The 18,247-nt window shown below is 37.3% G+C and overlaps 1 protein-coding gene across 6 annotated transcripts in view; it reads left to right on the top strand.

Moving 5' to 3' along the window:
* Positions 1 to 18,247, top strand: part of ARMC8 (armadillo repeat containing 8) — an 80,321-nt gene that overhangs the window by 40,216 nt on the left and 21,858 nt on the right. For 5 of the 6 annotated variants that reach the window (XR_012624256.1, XM_074833487.1, XM_074833488.1 and 2 more), the window contains 7 exons: positions 2,100 to 2,192; positions 5,771 to 5,830; positions 7,015 to 7,095; positions 10,385 to 10,460; positions 10,551 to 10,641; positions 13,541 to 13,601; positions 18,029 to 18,229. Coding sequence is in view for 5 of the 6 variants with exons in the window: in XM_074833487.1 (XP_074689588.1) it covers positions 2,100 to 2,192; positions 5,771 to 5,830; positions 7,015 to 7,095; positions 10,385 to 10,460; positions 10,551 to 10,641; positions 13,541 to 13,601; positions 18,029 to 18,229 (663 nt within the window). In the remaining variant the exon portion in view is untranslated. The remainder of the gene's footprint in view (positions 1 to 2,099; positions 2,193 to 5,770; positions 5,831 to 7,014; positions 7,096 to 10,384; positions 10,461 to 10,550; positions 10,642 to 13,540; positions 13,602 to 18,028; positions 18,230 to 18,247) is intronic. The other variant, XM_074833486.1, reaches the window with a different exon arrangement.

Raw genomic sequence — 18,247 nt, 5'->3', positions numbered from 1 at the left:
TTGATTGTTTTGTCTGAGGTGCACTTTATCACTGATAACCCTCTTAGCATGTATATGTATGTTGTGTTGAACACTAACATGGCTTGTTATCTTCAGCTGCCTAAGATTTACAGAAAACTACAAGAATCTGTTTTAATGGATCAGATGTGTTCAACCACAGAGGAATCCTGGGTATATTGTCAGTTTGTTTTCCTTTAACTCAAAGGAGGAGACATTTAGAAGTTTTGGGGACCTGCTACAACTTTGTAAAATTGTAACATGTTTTTCTTGAGAACAAGATTGGCCTTGGTTGCTTCTGTTTGGTTTCTCATGGAAATTTTCTGCTCTGCTTGGCATATGCCTGAAACCCAGTGCCCACTTAGTTTGCACACCACTGCAGGGAGAGTCAGGAGACACTTCATTATGATTATGATGGTCAGCGCTATTACAACATACTTGTGGATTTAATGTCCACTATTGCCCTGCAACCAAACCAATTCCTTGCGGGCCTTTGGGTTCAGAAGTTGCAAAGAAGCAGATGTGTTTGTATATGTGCCATGTGTAAAGGCAGAAGATCAGGTGGAGCTACTGTTGACCAGCCCCTAAGAACACTGCTTAGAAGAGTTTGTCCCTTGCTTTTCCTATGCACATAAGCATGCAGTGAGCATGAATGTATGTACCTGGAAGAACTCTGGTTTCTAGTAAGTAACTTTGTCTCTGTAGGGTGCTGAAATGGCGAATGAGGCTGATGCACATCGATCCTTTCCAGTTATTGAGAAACAAGCAGTAGAAACAAGTTGGGTTTATTCTTGGTGTGTTTCTTGGCTCTGCCCTATTGTTTTCTGTTGAGAATAAGGTGGCTGGATTGTTGGCAGCAAAGCTTTCTAAAATAAGTCTGCAAATTTTTATATATATATATATATATGAAAAAAACCCAAAAATAAAAAAATAAATATTGCAAAGCTTTGCCTAATCTCAAATACGTATACAAATAGGATAGACTTACACATGTTTATTTTGCTAATATAAAAAAGTTTGATTAGAAATTTCCCAATTAGGAAATAAAAGTTTTCATAAACAGCTGTGTATCTTTGAGGCTATAGTCATTAAAACAATCAAGCTAGTGCTACTTCCGTTACTGTAACAGTAGCTGAGGAGCATGAAGATGTTGCTCTTAATTATAAACCACCTCTCCCTCGTCAGAGGCTTGCAATTCATCATTCTGCTGCAGGTAAAACAAAGAGTCTCACTTGTATAGGGTCAATATAGCGTAAGTTCTTTGGAAAGGAAGACTCATGCAGTCTTTCATCTCTTCTGTCCAGCACCCTTTATTTCATGGAAGTATTTTAGTTTACCATCTTTCCAAACTAAAATGACTAGTGTGTTTTTTAATATCACTGCAGTTGCTGGCACTAAAATGGACTAAGTAACGTAACTGAAAGCTTTAAAATGTTGTAATTTTGTAACTTACCACAGAGCTTAAGTAACTGGCTGTGTTTTCAGAACAGTATAGTGATTTTCTTTTGCTGATTTATTTGGAATTCTCTGTCATTAGTGTCATGCATAATAATAGTGTCTATAGTGTGTGTTTGACTTAAAGACAAAGGAAATTATTACTCCACATGAATGAGTTAGAAGGTGAGTGCCACAGAATTCAGGGTGGACTGTACATTGTTCAGTCTGGCACCTTGTTCCCCTCTCTGCTCTTTTCTACTTGGAGCTGAAACGAAGAGGTAAGTAAATCACACTTACAGTAAGAAAATACTAAGACAACTCCGGTACTAATTGCTTTCAGTGACCATGTTTCCACTCGGTATGTTTTTTTTTCCCATTCCTTTATTGTTTTCTCATGAAATAAAGATTCTGGAGACAAATCCCTGAAGTTTTATACCTAACTTATATTGACCTTTTATTTTTTCCATGAGGCTCTCAGAACTGTCACTCATGCCTTGAAGTCTCTTCTGTACTACTTCAGTGGTATTGTCCTGTGTCCTTACAAGTTTTGGTGGAAGGGAGAACACTGAACGCAGAAACAGGAGTACTCTTTTAAGTGACAAAATGGAAGGAAACTTTGCTGAAATACAGTGTTAATACTTCTTTCTTTTCTGACTTGTTTCCAGGATGCTACAGTTATCTCCCACCTCATGGCACTGCTCAGTAGGTCTCGATATACACAAGAATACATATGTCAGATCTTCTCACACTGCTGCAAAGTAAGAAAGAGAATACATGTTCTTTATGCAACTTGTATTTCTGGTATCAAGAAACTGTGTAAAACGATACTGCCTTTTGTGGCAAGAATATTAGCACAGTAATGACTGAACTGTTTTTGCTCTGGATTTGCTGACAGATTTATTGAACTTGATATATGTTTCTCTACAGTAAAAATATGCAAATAAGTCCTTTTATTATAGGATGTGTGTATGTATTTACACCTTTGGCTCCTATACAAAGACAACAGTCTAGGTGAATACCAATCCTCAGTATAAATATATATTATGAGTATAAATTTTGGAAGGCTTATTTTTTTTTTCTCTGGAAGTCTCAAGACAGTGTGAGCATCTCTTTGCAGAGGTCTTGCATCTGCTTTCATGACAACTGTTTTAAACCCAGAGAATGTTTTCTCAGAGGTACTGTACGTGGAGAGGAAGAAAAATGCTCTTCTCAGTTGAACTCTATCAGTTACAGGTTTATCCAGATACACGTTCATTCCTGCTATACAACGCAGTTCTCTTGGTATGGGAAAACTAATTTAAAACCAGCAGCGACTCCGCCCCAAACACAGAGGGGTGTTTGTCTTTCCCTCCCCCCCCCCCCAAAGTTTCCACACACCACTATTTTTTGTATTATTGTTGCTTTTTTTTTTTGGTAGGTACTGTACCAATGGGTTAGACAGAAACTATCAAAATAATTCAGTGTAGAAATTGGATTTGAACAGCATCTTTCCCTTTTAGAAACAGTTTAAGATATCATAAATCATATTTATCTCCCAGACTAACAATAAAAAGTTCCAAAATTTATGAATTTTTAAGTATTTACCTTGAAAACTATCTTTCTACCTTATCACTATGAGTCTTCTGGAACTCTGAATTATATTAAAAATGTATTTATGTACATTCATCCAATTGCATTTCTTCTGTTAAGTGAAGCTGAAGACTGAAAACTGTACAGTGGGTGTGATATAAAAATGTAACTCAGCTGCTAATATTTACTGAACTGTTTAAAAAAAATACTAAGCCAAACTCCTACATGGGACTGTGGAAGTTCAGATCTATTGCTAATACTGGAAAAAGAATTTGGTATTTTAAGAAGAAATACGCACCAGTAAGGCCCTTGAAAGTGTCCTTAATAGGCTGAGTAGCTTGAACAGGTAAAAAATTGGGCCATGCTGGCTTACAAAAAAAATACACAGGACTGATTATAGAGTGGTGTAGAAGTCAGTTTATACAATCAGGGGTTAGCTCTGTAGCAGTATAAACCCTGTTGGCTCTGTGAGAACTGCTGAGTAACTTCAGGTAATTAATCCAACATAAAAACAGTTATTGTCATCTTTCTCCACAGGAGTTATTTCCTTGTAGCTCCACTAACTCCTGGTGACTTTCATATCAAATAGATTGTTAACAAAGGAAATGCCCATTCACTTAACAAGAGCAGAATAAGGAAGGTCTTATGAACTCACTCTTAGTGTTTTGAATGCCTCCTCTACCCCCCCAAATTCCTCTTGAACAAATTTTACAGTGAATGTTTTGAAAAATCCAAGGTTTGGAAAGAAAATGTTGATTGTGTGAACAGATAGAAATGTGATAGAAACCGATAGAAACATGAATGCACAAGAAAAGCAGAGTGATGGGTATGAGTATTAGGAAATAGTTGCATTTACAGAACAAGCATTAGCTGCATAACAAAAAATATTTGAGGTTGAGTAAACAGATCATCCCAAATGTTAAATTGATCAGGAAGTAATTTCTGTCTTGCCCAGGCAAATGCAGCTGTTCAGCAAAAATCTAAAATGCCCTCTTCTTTCTTTTTGGTTTAGGTCTTGGGGTTCAGGTCTAATTATCAAGGTCAGTTGTATTTTCAGCCATAACAAAGTACATCTAATACAGTGAAGCAGAATTTGCAGGGAGTTTTCTGATTTATATGGATAGGCAAAGTATGTTCTTAGAATTTAAAAAAAATTAAATACCAGAAGTTTCAGTATTCCATACATTTTTAATGAAGACTCCATCTTCCCCCCAAAAGGTCATGAGTTAGAGAACCTTTCTCATTTTTTCCTGAAGAAATAAGTTACTATAAGATTTCATATTTAGGTAAGGCTTGCCATATATTATAAGAGTTATTGATGCTTACATTTCTCTTTTTCCTTGTCTTAATAGATTTATTTGTTAAACTAGTAGTGACACATCATAGCTCTTACCCTCCTTGTTCCTGCATACTGTTCTCTGCTTAGATCTTGTGCATTCATTTTTTCTCTTCCTTGCCAGAGTCTTATTTGGTTGAGCTTCTCAGGTTTGTTTTTCTCACCTGCTCGAATTTCCCTGGAGAAGCTCAGGCCTGTTCTCTTGAGCTAGGAAATCCTTAATTCAGCTTCCTAGCATATTGCTGCTGTTTTCTGCTCTTACTGCATACTTTTACTGCTTCTCACTGCATTTTTAGAGTTAAAATTAACTGATGGAAACATTGACCCTGGAGAAGAGCCATCCTAAGCAAGGGAAAGTGTTGATTTACAGAGGGAGCAGATGCGGATTTTAACTTACAGAGCCAGGATTCTATCAACATAAAAGCAACTAAGTAAACTGAAATCAGGTTGATGTACATGGTATGCTAAATGCAAGTCAAAATTTACTTTTTAAGATTCTCTCTATCACAGTTGATTTGTTTCCAGAGAAAGTGATGTGAGTAGGTAAGCTTTTACTATTTTAATGGTCAAATTAAAAAGATAAGGTATGCATTTGGAAACACGTGGTTGTATGAATAATTTGAAAAGATAGTTCTGGAACTTACATTTGTATGTGGTGACATCTCTGCATAAGTAATTATTTCACCACCAGTTTAAAATTAAAATCTTGTGTCTGGGAAAGATCCAGGATAAAGCCTGTAATCAAGGCAGCTTCCTCCCAAGCCCGTTCTGAGAATGTTTTCTTATGTGATCTTAGGCCTGGTGCTGGATCCCTGAACCAAGGTACATTTGCATTTAGATATCTGCTTTTAAAATTTCATTGTGGAATGAATTGTTACATTGTTCTATCCTACTACTTTCTTGAAAATTGACATTTTATGATGGAAGATCATGCAAGAAGTGTGATTTCTATTCCTAAAATATGTTGTTCGATCATATTTGGAGAAAAAGATCACTGTAATAGGACTGGTGCCTGGAACTCTGTTGGTATACTCGGAGAGAAACAAAAGCAGAAGGCCTTGCTATTAAACTGGTGCCTGAGCTGCTTGAAAGTGATACGTTATATTCTCAAGTTTTCACATTTATATTTGAAGCTGTCCCTGTTTATGGGTTGGTGCTTAACCTGATTGTGCGTTAAACAAGCTGGATTGGTGTGTGCAAACACAGTGTGTACAGATTAGATATTTTCATGTACATCTAGTTATGCAACTAGGAATACACCCAAGTGTCACCTCTGTACATGCATTTGTCCTGTTTGCACAGAATTTACCACCTGCATCTCATTGAAAAATCACTACTACTTGTGAATTACTAGAATTATCTAGGTCAATATGATTTCTTTTACTTTAATTTCATTCTTTTTTTTCACATATTTTAATATCTGTTCTTCAGCTTCAACACTGGCATAGCTGCGGCTTTAAATCATTGCCTCAGCCACTTCTGTGTGCCAATGTAAGTTGTTTTCCTACTTCAACCATGCTGTTTTAATTGCATTTTTTGGTAGAAAGCTCTTGGTGGCAGTAGCAGCTGAAGCATCTCTTAAAGCACCAGATATGTTACATCTAAAAGTAATTTTATGCTTTCTTTCTTAGAGGTAAGGGATGTTCTAAAAATGTTCTTTTGAATATAAGAGGAATCTGATATCAGCTGTATCTAAAATGTGAAAATAAAGCATTATTCATGCATATGAGGGTGTATAGTTGTGCTCATAAACTCAGCTGGGTTTGAACAAAAGATTAACGAGTGAAGATACTTTCTTCGCTTGCAGATTAGTCAAGAAAATGCATCGAGGTATGATTAATGCAGTGACATTTTAAAAGCTGAATTTAAATTGCGCATAGTCCGTGCTTAATGCAAAGATGACTAGAGTCATGAATCTACTTCTAAAGAGGTGTTTGTAAGTCAGGGATCAGATTTCACAAAAGGCTGTTGAGGGTTGCAGGCCCCATTGAGATTTCATGTTGTTTTTTCCAACCTCATTGACCCTTATACTACAGAGGTTCTGAGCCCTTTCGACTGCTAAATTCAGTATTTGTGTTTAATTCCAAATGCTTTTTACATCTTGAAAAAATACTGATGTATCAGCCATTGCCGACTTAGATCCTGAAATCATTAAATGAGTGATGGCTGACTAGATTTATGGCTGAGTATGTTTGAAACTAAAATAGTCTGTAGAAGGAAAATACGAATCTGTTCTCAGAGCACTGTCTGGAAACAGTTTCAGAATTAATTCCCTCTCTTCTGGAGTTAGAATTGTTGAAAATGCTTAATACTGCCAGTGAAGAAGACATTAGAGACTGGGGATCTTTTATATGATTTGTAGAGAAAAGCAGGAGCTTTCGATTGCTTCCAATATGAAGAATAGAAACATAAGTACTCTATCCATGCTTCTTCATTTGTGAAAACTAATTTCATTGCCTATTGAAGAAAAGAGTGAAAATGATTACAGGAAAAGGATAAATGCCATAAAAATAAGAGTTGGACTTATTTAAAAAAAAAAAAAAAGGTATGCCAGCTGATTACAAAGTAAATGTTAGTAAATCTACCTTTAATATTTAACAATAAGTTGCAGATAGTGGAAACCTCTTACGTATTCTTTTAAAAAAATAACCCATGTTTTATGTTTTCCTTTGAAGGGTCCAGATCACCAGACAATCTTATTTAACCATGGAGCTGTTCAGAATATCGCACATCTGTTAGTCTCCACCTCCTACAAAGTAAGACATCAAAATTATTCCATGTTTTACATGTATTTATGAAAGGAAACCAAATGAAGATTATAAAAACTATGTCTATGCATATGAACTAAAACTATAAACAGGTATAGTGTATATTTCTAGAAGAACAGTTGGTTTTACTTGTTGTATGGATTTCTGTCAAAACAAGACCTATTGTTTTGGAGTGCTCTGTAAACTTAAAACACAATTAATTAAAACAGAGCTGGCTGTCATTGTTCCAAAAGAGAACAGTCATTTGGCAACCCAACAAAAATGGTGTAATTTGTTGAATGATACATGACAAAAACAAATTAAGCTGAAGAGAAGGAAAAGTGAGCTGTCCTAAACAGAAGTCATACCTGTGAAAACATGGACATGGAATGTGGGGAGACCACCAGCTACCTGTTTTGTGCTCATTGAATTTACTGTGTCTCCACTCCATTCTGTTATGTTTAGAAAGTCTGTCCTGGACTATCTGAAGGTAGCACCTCTGGGGAAAAGCATCATACTCTACCTGTAACTTGGTGGCAAGGAGGTTTAGCTGGCTCTTTTCAGTCTAAGGCCAAAATTTCAAATCCTGAGCACAGCCTTAGGAGTCTGCTGTAGATTACTTAATAAAATGTTTGAGTGCATAAAATGCTTTCTGAGGCTCTTCTGTGTAGTTTGAATTTTTGAGGGCTAATAGATGTCTGCTAAGCAAGTAATTTTGATATCTGAAGCCAGTCCTGTGATCTCTAAGCAGTTGAACTTCCATGGACTTCCTCATGAAGGTATCAACTTCTCATCCCCCCCATCCCCCCCCCAATGAATGTTGTCATTCTGAAAATAAACAAAGTATCTAAATTTATCTTGAGTTATTTTTATTACAAGATCTAATACAAAATATCTAATATGTTTTCATGCCATTTTTATTTTATTGTTAAGTAGGCTGTTTTCTGGTTGATTGAGACTGGATGAGAAAATTGGTCTTGTCTATTTTGAATTCCTGCCTAATGCAGAACATTCTTGATAAAGTATCTTTTGGCTGGCCTTTTTAACCCTGTATAGTAAGGTGAATTTTCCAGGCTGTGTTTGGCTTGGAACCTTTTCCCATGGCTTTGAACCTTCCCTAATTTTTTCAAAGAGCTGCTTTAAAATAAAGAAATTGGAGCAAGGTAAAGTTTTCAAGTTGGATTTTCACCAACAATATACATGTAGCATTGCATTAAAATATATATATTTAGTCCTACCTTACTGGAGAGATGTATAAAGTATTCTCTATTTTCCCTTTGCTAGTTTGGTCAGGGCTTTAAACTCAAGGTGTACATACTGAACTGCTCTTCATACGCTTTCCTCTGTTAATACTCCTGGGATTAACAGCTCCATTGTGGTCTTAGCTGCTTTCTTAGTGTTCTGCAGTAATAGGATGTTCTCAGACTTCTAATATAACTGATATGGCTTGTATTCTACAAAAAGTCTCATTCTCATACTTCTCTATCCAGTTTCTTAATATTCAGCCTAACAAGAACTTGACAGGAAAAGACAGCATTTAAAAAATGTTGCCTACTTTTCAAAACTACATTAAAGGCCAACAAGGTATCTCAGATGATTTAGGCAATAGGACCACATCAGTAAACAGCAGAAACCCTCAAAATGGGATTTCAATCCCCATGTCAAGAGTTTGTCTAGGCTTGCCAGGAGAATGGCCTATTATTTTTTTCAATAAACTTTTTCCTTTGGTTTTGGGATTGTCCCATAGCCAGCTGATTCTATGAGTATCTTTCCTGTGTGTTATATCATTACAAGCGTGCGTCTTCACGACTGGTGAGATGTCTAACACAAAGGGACCACAGTTTTTACAGCGGCATTCAGATAATGGTTTCAAGACCGTATTTACGTATTTTTTCAAATGCTTTCATTCCCTGTTTCTCATGTAACTACTGAACTAATTGCCCTTGAGTAGACATTACAAGCAAAGAAAGTCATCACAGTAATTTTAATATCTTTAATACAGCAATATTATATAAAATAGTTAATTTCCAGCTAGACTTCAGTTGTTCTCATTAGAACCTTTTCCCCCCTGACTTCCTTCTGGCAGGAATACAGCTCTTGACTTGTGGATTTAACTTTTTTCAGTGCAGATACACCATCTCTGCTTCCTGCTGCTTTGAAGCATACACTGTATTCATTAGATTGTCTCCAAAGTGAATGGAAGTGTTGTCAGACAAGGCTTTTGTTCTGAAGCCAGGTAGCTTGCCATCTGTGCATCCTGACTTCTCTATTACTGATAAGAAGAGATCTTACTGGCTGTGATTAGATATAAAATTAATGCACAGAAGCATGATTGTCTTTACTGTTGTTGTTGTCTACCCTTGGACTTGCGTGTTTCTAAGACTTTTTGTTGAGGAGGGTGGGATGGGTATAAGTCGAAAGCAGTATGTGCTTTCTGCAGTGGTGGGATTCTTTAGTCAAAATCTTGTTCCTTTTGCTTTGTTTTCGCACTAAGAATGCAGTAACAGAAACATGGAAGGATATGGAGTTGAAATACATGCAACTGTAGGTGAAGTTGAAGGCTAATACCTGGAACTAAATTAGATTCTTCATCTGGAAAGATGATAATAGCTGGTCTTCCCTGTGTCAAAAAAGAGGTTATAGAGACTTCATAGCCTAGTGTGAATAGGTAACCATGAAATATTGTTCAGTTAAACCAAGACATGGTTTTGGACTGGAGGAGGAAGATCCAGCATGAAGAAATTTGTGAATCCTTTTTTTGTACAGTTGATACCTGAGGCTGTGCAATGGCAATAAAACTTGTGATATATATTTGTTTTAAGATTAGTGTAGAATCACTTCAACTGGATGGTTCTCTTCAGACATTTTATTAAATTCACCTTTAAAGGCTTCTAAATATAAATCTCAACAACCTGTATTTCTGATTCTCTTATGTACTTATGAGTCCTGGAAAGGAAAAGTAGTATTGTTATGATACTTCCATTCTTTTGTTGTTTGCATGTCTGTGAGGCATCATAAATAAGACCAGTATTTCTGACTGTCTAGTTCTCAAGTTTTATCCTTGCTTGTCTTTTTCACAAATAGTTCACAACATACCCTATAGAAGGATAGTTCCAACAGGGAGATCACAGGAGTCAAGGTGTGAGTTGGATGTTTCCATCTGCCTTTTATTCATCACTTACATTTCTTATTGATTATACAAAATTATTTTCTACGAACGTATACAGCAGTATAGACCAATTTTGCTTTTAAGTTAGTGTTTACATTTATACTTCATATATATTATGTTTTTACACAGGTTCGAATGCAAGCATTGAAGTGCTTCTCAGTTCTAGCCTTTGAAAACCCACAGGTATCAATGACTCTTGTAAATGGTAAGTATAATGCTGCTGTTGCATATTTGACTCTTGTTTTATTGACTGGCTGAATTAGAATTACTTGGAGTTCTCTTTCATTGCTTGCAGTGTCGGTTGATGGAGAATTGTTACCGCAAATTTTTGTGAAGATGTTACAAAGGGACAAGCCTATTGAAATGCAGCTCACATCAGCCAAATGGTAATTTTCATCAGGGATTAGAATGAAATAGTATGCAATTTAATACTTTTTAACCATTCCCTTTTTGCTTGTTGCAAATAATATGTGATCTAAAATGTTTATAGATATTATTTGCTTTATCTAAATCCTTGAAGAAGGGGTCCTCATCTAATAATCTTTATAACATAACTTTCATTCTTTGCTGTGCATAAACACAAAAAAATGTTGCTGGGCAGTAGTGTTGTCAGGAATGTGTATTCAGACATGGATTTTCCTAAGCTGAACTGCGGTCTTCACTAATAGATTGGATTTTATGATGTTTTACTGTGAATAGGCTATGGTCAATTGTATGTCCTTATGGAGTATAATACTGAAATATCATCATGTAGTACAAGTTAATGTCCTTGTTGCACCACTGTTCAGAGTGACTGGGTCTGTGGTGTGTTGAGAGCTGTATGCAGTAAGATAATAAGAGAGCAGAGCTAGTCCCCTCTTCCCAACTCTTAAATAAAATAGATTATTCTTTAAACTTCACGTGCTCATACAGCAGAATTAATGTCATTAATTTTATAGTTCAAATCAAACTTTCCCTGCTGGTGTGGGCACGTTTTGGTGCGTTCGTATTCGTAATGACTTTCTACCCTGTGACAAAACGTGACCGAGTCCTGTAACAGCAGTGCTAGGGTTATACTCACTTCATAAGCTGGGAATTGACTGCCTTTAAGACCTTTTTCCTTTTGTTGTGTTGATAATAATGAAATAAATTATTTCAGGGGGTTAAAGAGGTAAAATTACCCATCACTATCAACTACTAAAATTAAACATAACTCAGGAGTTTAGTTACTGATGTATTGTTTGATTATTCTTTTCGATTTTGATGGCTTATTTTTTGACCTGGATCAGTAAGTTCTCTGATTCAGTTCATACAATTTCACTGACACTTGTTTCAGTGCAAGGTCTAGAGATTCTGGGTGAGGCACGAGTGGGGTGGGTAGGATGGCCTCTCTTGAAATGTTGCCAGGTTATGATGACTTAACCCATTCATAAAAGCAGTTATAAAGATGTGTATGTGTGTGGAGGTTGTTTTAGGTAACCCCACGCCATGTGGGAGGTCTGTTTGAGGACCTCCCACACTCCCCTCCAACCACAATTGGTCTATGCAATCTGGTTTTACTGGTTTTGTTAGGTAGCTCTTAATGAAGAAGGCAAGTTAAATTAACTGTATTGTAGCAGTCTCAGTTCTGGTTGATTTATGTGTTTCATTGAGAATTCAGAGAATACATAGAGAATGAAGTATTATAAATTATTTTTTTGCTGATCTTGAGATAAAAGTAGTTGATAAGACATGAAGGCAGGTTGGAGTTAAAAGAATTGTTCTGGCTCTGGGCTGTTTTCTTGTCCTGGGATGAATGCTCCCAGATCTATTGGTGCTTTCTACCTACAAGTGGAGCCATAAATTTTTCTACTAAAATTACTGGAATTGCTTCCAGCTAAGTCAGGCCTATTTTACCTGAAATAAAAATACTTTCTTATTTCATGTTTGAAATAGAGCTACTTTGACTGGCAAATAGGGTCTAGCTGGACTAAATGTTACTTGCAAGACGGGTGCTTCTCTCCTGATTGTTCAGGTGTGAAAATGAGTATTTCCTACTGTCAGCCCCAAGGCTTGGACAGTAAAAGTTTATAAAATGACCTCTGTGCTAACCGTCAAGTCTTATCATTACTTTTCCGAGAAATAATATATAAAAAGACTTCTGATTATGGGATTTTAGCGATGTCTGTCAGTGGTAGGTGTTTGGAACAGGATCAGTGATTACCTTCTAAGAGATGAAAGAACTCTCTTTAGACACTTGGAAAGGGCTCAGGGATGCAGCGAAACACAATATGGTTACAATATGTTAGCATATTACTGCTCCTTAGCTGAGCAATTATAATTGACCCTATGTACACTTCTAACCTGCCCAACTGAGAGTTGAAACATGTTGGTTTTAAGTCACCTTTACTGAAATTCAGTTCTTTCTTTCACTTCAACTGTGGCATAATGAAAGCCAGTTACAATGGCTTAGTTCAAAAGCTAAACCAGAAGATACTTGACTGTTCCTGCACTGAATGTAGAGCAGTTACCCTCCAGCTTCATTGCACTTCCTTGTAGCAGAGCAGGTAAAAACTATAAACCACTTAAATGTAAATCACTTTCATTGTTGAGTGAACTACTTCACATTTCTGGTAGCTTGGAGCACGTGTATAGGTAAATTAACAAAGCAGCTTATGCATTTGTCTGATGATGTGCATCAGCATTGTAGTTTGAGAACTTGGAGTTGTCATATCCACTAAGTTGTTGTCTAAGAAAGAAAAAAATGTTGGTTTGGTTTAGTGTCAGACTTAAATGGGTTCATCATTAGCAAGGGTGTGCTTATTCCAGTAGAGTGTTAAGACATGCCTGTGGATAAGCGTCACAATGATACTGCGTCTCACAGACTAATGCAAAGCTTGAATGGTTTCTCACTAAGCTGTCAGACTACCAAGCCTATATTGATTCTTTCCTGATTGTTTTAAGTGCTTGCCCATGCACTATACAGCAAAGGACAGGTCTCTGTATATTTCTCCTTTATCTTAATGTAAATTGTTCATTTTGAGGTGGTTTGTTGGTAAAAGAGGTTTGTGGATCAGTCAAGTTTGACCAGTGTGTGGTGTATGTATTGATCAGTGCTCCAGCAAGATGTGTTGTACTAGAAATCTGCTTAAAAATACACCTGTACTAGTTTGTTTGTGTGCCCAAGTCTAGTAAGCACAAATGTATTCAAATCAGTGGTAGAAAAAAGGGGGAGTACATTTCATGAGTACAGTTGGTTGTTCTGCAATGTCCTAAGCGCATAAGAACCAATGATGGGTGAATGTGTGTTTTATTATGTTGTTACAGCCTTACTTCCATGTGCAGAGCTGGAGCAATACGGACAGATGATTCTTGCATCGTTCTTAAGGTGAGCTGGTTAAATGGTTTTCTGTTTAAAATGTTTTTCTCACATAGGGCGATCCTGGTTTTGTTTGTCTCAGAGGAAGTAGCACAAAATCTGTTACACTGAAGATTTCAAAGCACCAAGTTCTCCCGATTTTTTTAACTTAAAAATTAGTTCCCTAGTTTCCCTTTGTGTCTTTAGGCATTTATAGTGATATGGCTTTTTAAAGATTTTTAATTGAAGAATCAATATCCAGGAATAAATATCCCTGAATTTGACAAACATCTATTTGAGGTTTGTAATCATTTCAATAACCATTTGTAAGTAACATGGAAACAACAGGGACCTTGCCTTGGTCTCTGTATATGAACAAGGCACTGGTTTGTCTTTCAGTACCTTATTTCACAAGACTATAGTCAGAATACTTGCACAGTCTATACATGGAGTCTGTCACAAGCAGATGATTTCTCATGGTTTCACAGTGTTTTTGTACATTTGTCTGCTTCATACGTTGGCTAGGAGAAGATGTTATTAAAAAAATAAACTGTCATGCTGAAATACTGGATTTGATTTTCATACTGCCTGTGACTTAATGAGGAAGTTCAGTAAATGAAACTTCATTAAATACCATAGGAATGTAGTCTCATTCCTAATAGTCACACTTCTATAGCTAGTCAAAAGAAAAAAAAAAAGCTGTTGATGAGCAAGCATATCAACCAAAGATCAGATGATACTAACACTGCTTGTTTCTCCATGAGATACTGAAGTATTACTGTAGTACTGCAATAAGAAAACATGTTTGCTTTCTTTGATAATTACTGTAGCAGTCTGGCAGACCCCAAAGCTTTTAGTACGGTTTTCAGCATTCTTCATTCCAGAGAATAACACGTAGTTCAGACTGGAGGAAATGCCATTTAAATGCCTGAAAAAAATCATTTTTTTCCCCATATGTGCCCCTGTACTGAGATTGAGAAGACCACATGTGCTCTTGGAATGAGCCTAGCAAGTGAAGCATCTAATCAGCAAAGCAGTCATTGTCAGGATTTGATGGTGTGTGACCTGAGACTCGGTAACTTCTTACAGGAGTTCTTTGTCTTTGGCTGTGAAGGCCCCTCTGTGGTGTTCACGAACAAACAACTACTAAGTGTATGTGTGACCTCAGAGTGTGCTACGAGTCCATGGCAATGCAGATAGCAGTGTGTACTGCTTAAAGCAACAAATACCACCAAAGGCTACCGATTAATATCTTCTGACTGTGGTCTGGTGCCAACCCCTGGTGGCTCCTGCAAGCTTACATTTCAAACTGGAAAACTATCACCCTTAGTCCCATTCTTTAGCAGTGCTGGGGAAAGAGTAGGTTGTATGTAAGATACTGCAATAAGAAAGCGTATTCATTCCTTTCAATATCCATGGCAGTAGAGTCTGGCCTATCTACAGCTTTTGTTAGTGGGATTTTGGTATCCATCATTCCAGGTAATGACAGATGAAAAATCTGTATGTTGGCTGAGACAAAGGCCCATCAACCCTCCTGTCTTTTTACGCAAGAAAGTCCAAAACGCAGTTCATTCCAGTGTTGATACTGGCATATGTTCTGCACAGGCATCTGCTCTTACAGGAATTGAGGAAGCCAAGCTATATCCTTCTCCCTCATTCTCCTACTTAGCTTTTTTCCAATATGACACTCCAGTTCCCTGAACTCTCTTCTTCTTACAGCACCTGCAAACTGAGGGCTGTCGTTTCATGCTCCCAACTTATCTCGCTCCTGCAAACCTCATTCTTCTTTTGAAAATTTCTTCTCTTCAGAAATCCCCCACTGTGGGTTCCAGAACTGTTCTGCTCTGGGGAGAAGACACGGGGGACTGGTGCTGCAGGCAAAGGCAGGTTATTGTTGATAGTTGGCTGCAAACTGTCTGTGTGGAGCTACGCATGCTCTGCCACGTGGGCCAAATGGATAACTGCAGCGCTTCCAAACCATTATGAACTGATTTGCTTGCCAGCCCACAGCAATAGGAGCACTTCCTTTCTCATGGAAACTGCTTCAGTGCAAATAAATGTTTTAAGCTGTGGACTAAAATTTCTTGTAATGCTTGAGGGTAGACAAAAGAGTGAGAAGAGGAGGAAGGCACAGAACCTTGCCGCCTTGGTAAACAACTCAGGTAATTTCTTCTTTTTTCCTGGGGTCACTCCAGGAGCTCATAGTTTTAAGATAACACGCTGGCTCAGTCTGTGGTAAATCCAGTCACAAATTGTTTGACCGCTGGTGAGCTAAAACAAAGCAATGCCCTCCTTAGTTTTCAGAAATTACTGAAGAGAACTTTGACCCTTTGCTGTCAAATTTTCTTTATTTGGAGGACAGCCAGGGACGTGTGTTTCCAAAATGTTTTTGATTTATTTTCATTGCCCAGTTTGAGTAGTGGGTTGGCCCGTAACATGTGGGGAGAAAAAAAAAAATCAGTTGAGGTGGGGTGAAGGCAGAGGAGGCTGTTAAATAATGGATTTGATTGGAACGGAAATTTATTTCTCTGTAATCCTAATAATAAAAGTGACTTTGTCCAGATAACCCTGATGCATCTCAGCAATACCATGTGAATTAAGTATTCCGTCTTTACTGTCCATTTTCAGACTACTATCTGCTGGCCAGAAAAGGTCAGGTGTGCTTTGTGGCTCTTCTTCTTACACCTCTCATAGAGTCCACTAGTCCTCTGCATTAGTTAGGTTGTGCTGACCTGTAGGTCTAATAGAACAGCTAAAATATGTCTTTCAGAATTTTTGATTTTGTTTAATTTTAAACACATGGAATTGCTAAAAGTTGAAAAGTATGTGATTTGTGTTTCTTGGGTGCTTGCAGCCAGTGACTTAACAACGTCTAGCCCTTGAATTCCAAGAAATAGCTCATTTCAGACAATTTGACCTTGGAAAGAATTGGGAATTACATTATCTTTGTGATTTAGACATGGAATTCCACTTATTTTCTTTCTTACTCAATGAAAATGTCATTTTTTTTTTTGAGACCTTATGTTCAGCTTTCATTATTGTATTTATGCTAGCCTCAGTTTTTAATATACCTTATGCCAGCTCGGTAATTGAAACTGGTGATATTTAAACATTATGGTGTAGTTCTGAATTCTACAAATTAAAAACTATAGTAATAATTAAATGCCTGAAGGCTTTTAAAGCAAACTTTGAACAAACTTGCAGAGGTCCTAGAAATCTCACTTTTGGAATGAGGTAATTTCTGAGGGCTGCTTAAATTTACCAACCCTCAGAAGCTGTCATCTTTTGAAAGAGTTCTGGTGAACTTCCTAATGAAGCAGAAGGTCCTTCAGTGTGTCGGTGCTATTAGAACCAGTTTTCAATTGTTCAGGCTGAAGGTCTTATCTGATGTCTTAAGTGGCACATATTCAGAGAGGAGGTGCTTTGGCTCACTGGATTAGGTGCGTGTTTCATAACCCTAAATGGTAATCCTTGTGGTAGTATCTACTTTTTTAATAAATGGAGGCAAGTCCTGTAACTCTGCTTCCTTACCTATGGCATGGAGAGAACATATTTATCTGTTTAATCGTTTGAACAGTCAATGGATAAAAAACCATAACTCTCAGAAATATTTTCCACTAGTGTAATTCTGTTGAAGTTGGTGGAGTTACACAAGCAAAAACCTTGATATTATTCCTCATTTGTTTTCATACTTCTGCTTGGTGAGGCTTGAGTGAACAGAGTCCCAACCACTGGAGAGTTGGTCTTTCCAGAGTTAAGTGCTTTTCAGTGAGCTTCAGGTAAAGAAAGATTTGATTGTTTTTAGTATTTAAGGTGGAGAATGTATCACAAAAATGTTGCCATGTGAGTGTAGGGGAGTGTGTCAGGATCAGGCAGAATGGACCTGGATTACAAGTGGATTTCATGTCTGGTTGACCAAATACACTACTTACAAGTAGTCCCCCCTTCCCTACTACTCGTAGCAGCCAGCATGGCTCCAGGAGGTCCCGGGATTATTTTTGACTGCATCGTCCTTAGTCAATCCTAGATCACAAAAGGGCAGGAGAGGTCAAGTACTTCTTGAGGGCAGCTTGGTTAGTTTGGTTCTTATGTGTAGTAAGAATAAACCTGTGCAAATATGAACTTCTGAGGCAATTTTTTTTAAATTTCATTTAGCTTTTACTGAACTTTGACTATGGTCACTTCTAAACATTGCATTCATGCAGACTGATTTTGACTGCATGAGAAGTTGGGTTGGAAGTAGCCTACTGTATACTTAATAATGCCTGAACAATTTCTCTGTGTGTAGTCTTTAAAACCACTAAAATCTTTTTGTCTGAAGGTACCGATCTAAACATTGTTGAGAATTGCTCTAGGATAGCTGTTTGATTTTTTTTTTTTTTTTTTTTGGTGAGCTGCTTTATGAACATAGTGGCACTAAACAATGGTGGGGGTTTGTTTTGTTTTTAACTTTTCAGACTCTGCCATGTTTGGTTCGAATGTGTAGTAAGGAAAGACTGCTGGAGGAGCGAGTAGAAGGAGCAGAAACACTGGCCTATTTGATTGAAACAGATGTGGAGCTTCAGAGAATTGCCAGCATTACCGACCACCTCATTGTCATGCTTGCTGACTACTTCAAGTATCCCAGCTCAGTGAGTGCAATCACTGATATCAAGAGGGTATGTTTCCTTACCCAG

This window comes from Strix aluco, chromosome 9, assembly GCF_031877795.1.
Source record: "Strix aluco isolate bStrAlu1 chromosome 9, bStrAlu1.hap1, whole genome shotgun sequence".
NCBI lineage: Eukaryota > Metazoa > Chordata > Aves > Strigiformes > Strigidae > Strix > Strix aluco.
This window is presented reverse-complemented; position numbering and strand designations above follow the sequence as displayed.